The sequence below is a fragment of the Chinchilla lanigera genome, unplaced genomic scaffold (genome assembly GCF_000276665.1).
Source record: "Chinchilla lanigera isolate Chin_1 unplaced genomic scaffold, ChiLan1.0 scaffold00055, whole genome shotgun sequence".
In the NCBI taxonomy this organism is placed as follows: Eukaryota; Metazoa; Chordata; class Mammalia; order Rodentia; family Chinchillidae; genus Chinchilla; species Chinchilla lanigera.
Genome location: NW_004955456.1, coordinates 8,098,171 through 8,105,569, shown reverse-complemented (window position 1 = coordinate 8,105,569; position 7,399 = coordinate 8,098,171). Strand labels below are relative to the sequence as shown.

General features: G+C 42.7%; 1 protein-coding gene across 1 annotated transcript in view; it reads left to right on the top strand.

The window, feature by feature from the left end:
* Positions 1 to 3,251: 3,251 nt before the first annotated feature.
* Positions 3,252 to 7,399, top strand: part of Sept14 (septin 14) — a 35,749-nt gene continuing 31,601 nt past the window's right edge. The window contains exons 1-2 of the mRNA XM_005396691.2: positions 3,252 to 3,447; positions 4,072 to 4,140. Coding sequence (XP_005396748.1) covers positions 4,087 to 4,140 — 54 coding nt within the window. The 5' untranslated portion in view covers positions 3,252 to 3,447; positions 4,072 to 4,086. The remainder of the gene's footprint in view (positions 3,448 to 4,071; positions 4,141 to 7,399) is intronic.

Sequence of the window (7,399 nt, the reverse complement as noted above, 5' to 3'; positions counted from 1 at the left end):
CCCTGGCTCTGTCCCTGACCTCTGTGGGTGACTGGGATGTCCCAAGAGTCGTCTTCAAGTTCAGACAGCCTTTATTCCACATGACCTGAGCTAGTCTGTCACAAGGCTTTCTACTGTATTGTTATTGGACTTACTGAATTATTCATTTCCTTGATTTCAGTTTCATTCATTTCTTTTTCAAAATCTCTGCTGAATTTTTCATTCTTCCTCTGCATTGTCTTCCTACTTTCATTTAAGTCTACATCTTGGATCTCACTGAGGTTTCATAGAATCGTTTTTAAAATTCTTTCCCAGCTGTTTCACATGTTCCATTCCTTTGGGCTGTGTTGGTAGAGTGTCACTAAGGTCTATGGGAAGTAGCATATGACCTTGTTTTTTTCATACGTCTTGTGCTTTTGTTTTGAGATTTTCATATGAAAATCTATTTCATAGAAGAAGATGACCACCCATAAAAACCTTGAACACCCATAAAAACCTAAGATATCTCTAACCCTTTTATGAGGTAGCTTTCTTTTTTTTTTTGGTTTTTTTCCGGTACCGGGAACCAAACTCACGACCTTGCGCTTGCCAGGCAGGCGCTTTTGCCGCTGAGCTAAATCCCCAGCCCCGAGGTAGCTTTCTTAGGAAGTGCTTTCTTCTGAAGATGTGTCTTAGATGTTGGTTCATTATGCAACATTGAGTTTCCAACTGGGCCTTAAGCGTCCATCACCCTGCAGCTTCTTCGGCTGTAGCTAATGACCGTGGACATAGCATATTCTATGGCGGAATCAAGAGACCCACTGTATCTGTGGGCTGTGCAGAGCGAGGACACTGCAGACAGCGCACGGTGGTGGTGCCTGGTGCTCGTTCTGTGGCCACAGCGGGAGGGGTGGACCCTGGCGGGGGTGGGGGTTTCCTCAGGCACTGTTGTCACCAGCTCTTCGGCTCTGGCAGTGGTGGCCCCAGCTCTTGTCCTCTACCTCGTCCACGACGCAGGCCCAGGGGAGGTGGTGGCGGGAATGGCATGGCCCTTCTGGGGGGCTCGTCCAGGTTTTGCAGGAAGGCGTGGTCAGACAAGGCTGGGGGCGGGTGCTGGCAGGAGGTGCTCTCTGCGGCAGTGCATGCCCTGGAGTGGGACTTGGGCTGGCAGAGTTCCCTAGGCCATCTTTGGCTGCGGGAGGTTTGTGGCTGAAGTCTGGCTTTCCCCCAACGCCTTCAGCTGTCCTGTGCACCCACCCTGGGCAACAGCTAGAGAGTGCTGGAGACGGCCTCAACAGGGCCTTGTGGGAGGGCTTCCCTGGGGACCCTGGCCTTCCCAGCTCTGCAGTTACAGCTGCGGGAGTGTGGGGCTGGGCAGGCAGCAGGAGCTGCCTGGGCGCTGCCTTTAGGGCTGGCACTGACCGCTGGTGAGGAGACAGCAGCTCCCTTCTCAAGGTGGCTTCCGGCTACAGCACCCTGGGGGTTTGTGAGGCGATGACTTAGGCAACTTCTCAGATGTCAGGTTGCTTATTTAAGTGGGCTCCTGGCCTGTGAGGGCTCTGACATTTCCGGTAGCAAGGCGGTCAGCACCCGTGCTGGGGGAGTTTGCCTGGACTCTTTCCTCTTTACCCTGGCAGAGGGGAGTCGCCCGCCCCGTGTGAAGTTACAGAGGGCAGATGGAAGGATATTTTGTGTCTGTGCTGTTGGCTGCATCTTTGAATCTTTCAAGTTGCTAATCTCTTGCTGATTTCCAGAGTTCTCTCAGGATCATTCACCTCAAAATGCAGCTATGCATTTGTTCCTTTTCCTTTCCTACTTCTTCCTGCCCTCCCCTCCCCTTGCATCCTGTCCCCTCCCTCCCCTCCCCTCCCCTCCCCTCCTCTCCCTTCTCTTTTTAATTTTTTTTTCCTTTCTTTTCCTTCCCTTCCTTTTCTTCCTTTTTTGTAGCACTGGGGATTTAACCCAGAACCTTTACACTGAGCTACATCCCAGCTCTTTTTTACTTTTTATTTTGAGACAGGGTCTTGGTAAGACACTAAATTCCCCAAACTGGCTCAAACTTGTCGTCTTCCTGTTTCAGCCTCCCCGAGCTCTGGGATTACAGGCTTGCATCAACACCCCTGGCTACTTTCATATTCTCTGTGGAGGAGGAGGTGAGTGCTGGGAGCCTCAGTCCCACAGTCTTGCATCCAGTTCTTTTTCGTGGTATTGTAAACAGCACTTTGTTTTCTTTTTTCTTTTTTTTTTTCTTTTTTTGGTATTAGGAATCGAACCCATGACCTCACACTTGTGAGGCAGGCGCTGTGCCACTGAGCTATATCCCTGGCCCCCGCACTTGGTTTTCAAGAACTGTATGTAATAAAAATACCTAAGCCTGAGTAACCAGTGTTTGTCCATTGTTCTTGCAATGAAAAATGATCCAGAAAAAGGAGCTGCTATTTCTCATGACTCAATCTATCACAGTACTTGCTTTCCTCTCACACTTGTGTACAATATAAGCGCGCTGTGGATACTCACTTTCCTTACATCCTTTGCAGTTGCATATAGTGAATAATGCAAAGACCTACTTTGTGCCCTGCGTTGATGACGGCTGCCTGTGAACCTTCAGTGTAAAGCTTAACACAGTGAAAAGGCAAATCGTACCCTTGTGTTAGCGGGAACGAGTTGACCTCATGGGCTTCTTGAAAGAGTCTTAGGAACACCAGAGGCCCAGGGACTGTGCTTTGAGAACTTAGGCTCTAGACTTACGTGAGGGAAAAACACATCTTTTTTTTTTTTTTTTTTTTTTTTAATGCATTAGTGATTAGGCTTTTGAATGCAAGCTATTTTATAACTCCAGCTTTCACTCTTTAGCAGCCTTGCCCAAACCACATCAGTCATAGCGAGAACAGAGACCCTTGAATTTGCAGTTCCTGCCAACTATGAGGGAGGGTAAACTGAGGAAGCAGAGAAGCAGCCTCTCTGCCAGGGTTTAAATGCTTATTGTTGGGTGCAGTAGGGGACTGGAGATCACTGCAATGCCCAACATTGAATTTCTGCTAGATAAATACAGAAATTTCGTGTATCCTAGAATAGAGTGAGCCGTACAGTAGAACAGAACATTGTCTATATCAAAGGATGTTATTGACTTCAAGGAAAATGAGATAAATTTATGTACTAAAAGAGGGTAATCTTCAGGATAGATCAGGTGAAGAGACCGTGGAACACAGCCAATTTGCTCTTTTTGCTGTATTTATACATAATGTTTCTTCTAAAAATGTGCCTCAGCTTCTTAGTATCATTGTGCTGTGCTCAAAAGTAGGGTAGCGTGACCTTCTCGGACAGTTCTGGTAGGAAGTCAGCACAGGGTGCTCTCTGGGCCTCTCCTCCCTTGTTCCCAACTGTTGCAAAGGTTGTGAATAAGTAATTCAGTCGCGCTCGTGGGCAGAGGAAGGACGCAAGCTTTGGAGCCTTCAGCTGCATCCTCTGCGTAGCTGGAACTCTGGACAAGTAAGTTACTTCATCTTTCTGAGCCTGATGTTTTTTCCTGGGTATATGGCAATGAAAATACGTATAGGTCAGGTCTACTTCAAGTGCAAACGAGGTAAAGTACGTAAGTACCTAGCAGGGACTTCATACATGAGAATTATTATTTTAGTTCACTTCCTAAGGGACTTGTTTGGATTTTCTGAGCTCTAATTTACCAGTTCTCCTTCAAAGGTTGTACTCTAATATCCTAGTCTTGCCAGGAGAGTTAGCCTGGAGAATTAAGTAATTATGAGTGTCTTCGTCCTTGTTTTATCTCATTTTAAAGTAAAATTCTCTATTTCCCTTTCTCATGCCAGACAGTCCTTTAAAAAGAAAAATGATCTTTGTCCTTTCGATTTCAAGTGGGAGTTTACTTTTCTTAGAACGTTTTTGTGTGGTTGAGTGTATCACTCTATATGATGAATATTACATATTATTTATTATGTAGAAGCCCATGTAGGAAGGTAAGTACAACTAACAGGGCAATAGTGTTAATGAATAGCTAAAACTTTTGATAAAGCCTGTATTAGACACCTATGTAGTTCTATGTTAGGAATATAATTTTTCTAAGTAAATTTGAAGAAAGTTTATGGCTCTGTGTTTCAGCTCTTTCAGTCTGGCATGGAAGAAAGGCCAATGGCTACGTTCACAAAAACATCTAACAATGAAGATACAGTTAAGTATACCTATCAAATGGAACTCTGCATTTTTACTTACTGACGCAGTAAATGGATATTGTTCTAAATAATATGGGTGCATGTTTGGTAATCAGTTAACTTTTATACTCATTAGACTAAGTTATCAATGAAAGTTTAAGTAATCATTCCATGTTTCTTGAGTCTGTTAATTATATTAGCATAAAGGCCATTCCTATTTAAAAATTTTTTAAAAGCAAATTAAAATTCCAGAACCTGCAGTAGAGGGGTGGTCAGCTTTGTGTTGCTGTCACAAAATACCTGAGATGAACAACTTCAAGGAGGAAAGATTTAAAGGCACATGGTTTCAGAGGTTTCAGTCCCTGGTCACTTGGCTCTGTATTCCTGGCTTGTGGTGAGGAAGAACACCACAGGGGAGGGAGGGAGTGGTAGAAGAAGCTGCTCAGCTCATAGCAACCAGTAAGCAAAGAGAGAGGAAGGGGTCAGAGACACATGTACCCTTCAGGGCACACCCATAATTCCTCTCTCCAGCTACATCCCACCTCATAGTTGCTGTCACCTCCCAGTGCACCGTTGAGCTGTGACTCTGTCAGTGGGTTGTTAGTACACTGGCAAGACCAAACCTCCTAGTCCAATCAGTGCTCAATGACCTCACCCCTGAACACTGCTACTTTGGGGACCAAGCCTTCAACACATGAGATTTTGGGGGACATTTAAGGTCCAACCATAAAAGTAGCTGAGAAGAATAGTGCTACTTCGAAGAATATATTTGTAGAATTTATGCTGGAGTTAGATGATTGTAGTGTTTATTTGCATTTCCTGATGGCTAATGTTATTGAGCATTTTCTCATATATGTATTTGCTGACCATTGTATTTCTTACTTTGAGAAGCCTTCATACTATTTGCCTATTTTAATTGAATTACTTACTGTATTGCTGGTAAGTTTTTTGAGTTATTTATATATTGCAGATATTAATCCTCAGTCAGATGGATTTGCTCAGTATTTTCTCTCATTTTATAGGTTGTCCCTTCTCTATGTTGATTGTTTTCTTCGCTGTACAGGAGATATTTACTGTGATATAACCACATATGTCCATTTTGTTATTCTTCCTTGTGCTTTTATGGTCCTACCCAGAAAACCCCTGCCCATATCAGTATTTTCCCTATATTATCTTTTCTTTTAAATGTATTTTTCTTGGCATATATTAAGTGTACATGTTAATGGGATTCACAGTGATATTTCCCTATGTGCAGAAAGCTCATGCTGATCATGTTCACCCATCCTTCTGGGAGCGCTAACCTCACTGTGTGGATGGAACTACTGATGCATTCATTTCTATGTGGGTTCGTTAGGAGCCTGGGTCTCCATGAGTCTCCATGGATGGAGTATGTCATTGCAGTTATGTGTCGTCCTTGGCCCCTTCTCTGCTTCCTGTCTGCCTTGACCAGCTTTCTACCGCCGTGGCCTTCCTTCCAGCTGGGGCTTCTGTCTTGGTCCCAGCCACCAGAGACAGAAAAGAAAGGTGCACGTGCAGATCCTGAGAGCTCCTGAGGGAGTGGAGATTTGGATCTGGTTGTATTTTTGACCTGCACGTGATCAGTTTTTGCAGAATTAGATGGAAAGGATTGAGTGGTGTTTTGTTTGTGTTTTGTTTTGTTTTGTAGTGCATGCCAAGAAACTCTGGTAAGTCTCCCAAAAAATTCAATTGAAAGTTGGAGTACTGAGTGATTTTAAGAACCCAAACAACAACATCTGTAAATAATTCTTACCAAACTTGTTAGTCACATCAGCTTCATGCTTTAAATTTTACAACTCATAGAGAGGGAAAAAAGGTCTTGCTTAATTTTAAACACACAGCTTTTAAAAAAAAGAGTTTTAATGCACTGAGGGTCCCAGAACAGCAAAAGCCTTTCCCTTACAGAGTGCTCTAAATGTAAATTTCAATGCAGTGCTTATGTACACAGATCAAATTCAACCTAACGACCACATAACCAATCCTAAATGGAAGGCAGTGCAAAGGAGAGTCACAATTTACAGAATAAAACAGAAAGCAGAGCAGTCATTACTTAATTTTTGAAATTCTCCTTTAAATTTACAATGCTTTCAAGGAATATCACTTACAATGTCTTTCCATAGTAAAATACCCCATTCCCTATAAACAACAGATCTGTCACGAAAATGTAAATCCTGGGTATTCTATAAAGGACTTTTAAATTTTCATACTGACTCTTATTCAAATTTCAAAAATAAAACATACGTAACTATTCTTTTTCTCCTGTCACTATTTCATAATTTTCAAGAAGTTAAGCCGGGTATGGTGGCACGTGCCTGTAATCCCAGAACTTGGGAGGCAGGAGGATCGTTGCAAGTTTGAGGCCAGCCTGGGATACAAAGTGAGTTTAAGACCAGCCTGACTGCATAGTGAGACCTGTCTCAAGGTCGTGTGTTCGGTACGCGGTACGGCATGAGATCAGAACATATTACCAAAAAAAAAAAAAAAGAAAATTTTTTTTCAAGAAGTTTCAAGGATCTTGAGAGAATATTTTAAAAAGAAGTATCTACTACTATTAGTAACCAAGAAAACAAAAGCTTTAGGCAGAAGTCATAGCATTTTGCCCTTTATATATCTTGATCACTGGAGATACCTCAGCAGCACAGCACCTGCCTGCCATATGCAAGATCCTGAGTTTGATTCCTGGTACTAAAAGAAAAAAAAAAAGAATTACATCTTGATCATCCTTCCAGCAAAAATTCATGAAACTTTAAGATACAAGATGCTACGAGGGTCTCAGCAAGGAAAGCTGTCACTAGAACTACAAGCAGGGTCCAAATATACCTCTGCTTTTACCTGCATAAGCTGATGGATGTGTGAAATACTGGGTTAATAAAGACGTTGTTAGGAAAGTGACTCAGGCAGACTTCACTAGCAAGGATTAAGGATGAATCTTTACTCATTTATTGGAAGAATTGAGACATATTTTATAGCTTGTTTCACAAAACCAGAAATATTTATTTTGAAGCAAGGAAAACATGGTTTACCTATCAGATAACTACTACTCAGAAATATTTTTAATCTACAAAGCAGGTAAGAAGACATAAAAACATTTGAATTTCCTGTTGGCACCAGAAAGGTTAACTGCCCTGCCTTCTTGGATTGGAAAAACTAAAGCTGCAGTACATAGTTTTGCAGGGGTTTGAACATGCTTGAGCCTTTAAATCAGTAAAATACTTTTTTGGGGGGGAAGTAGGGTACCAGGAATTAAACTCATGACCTTG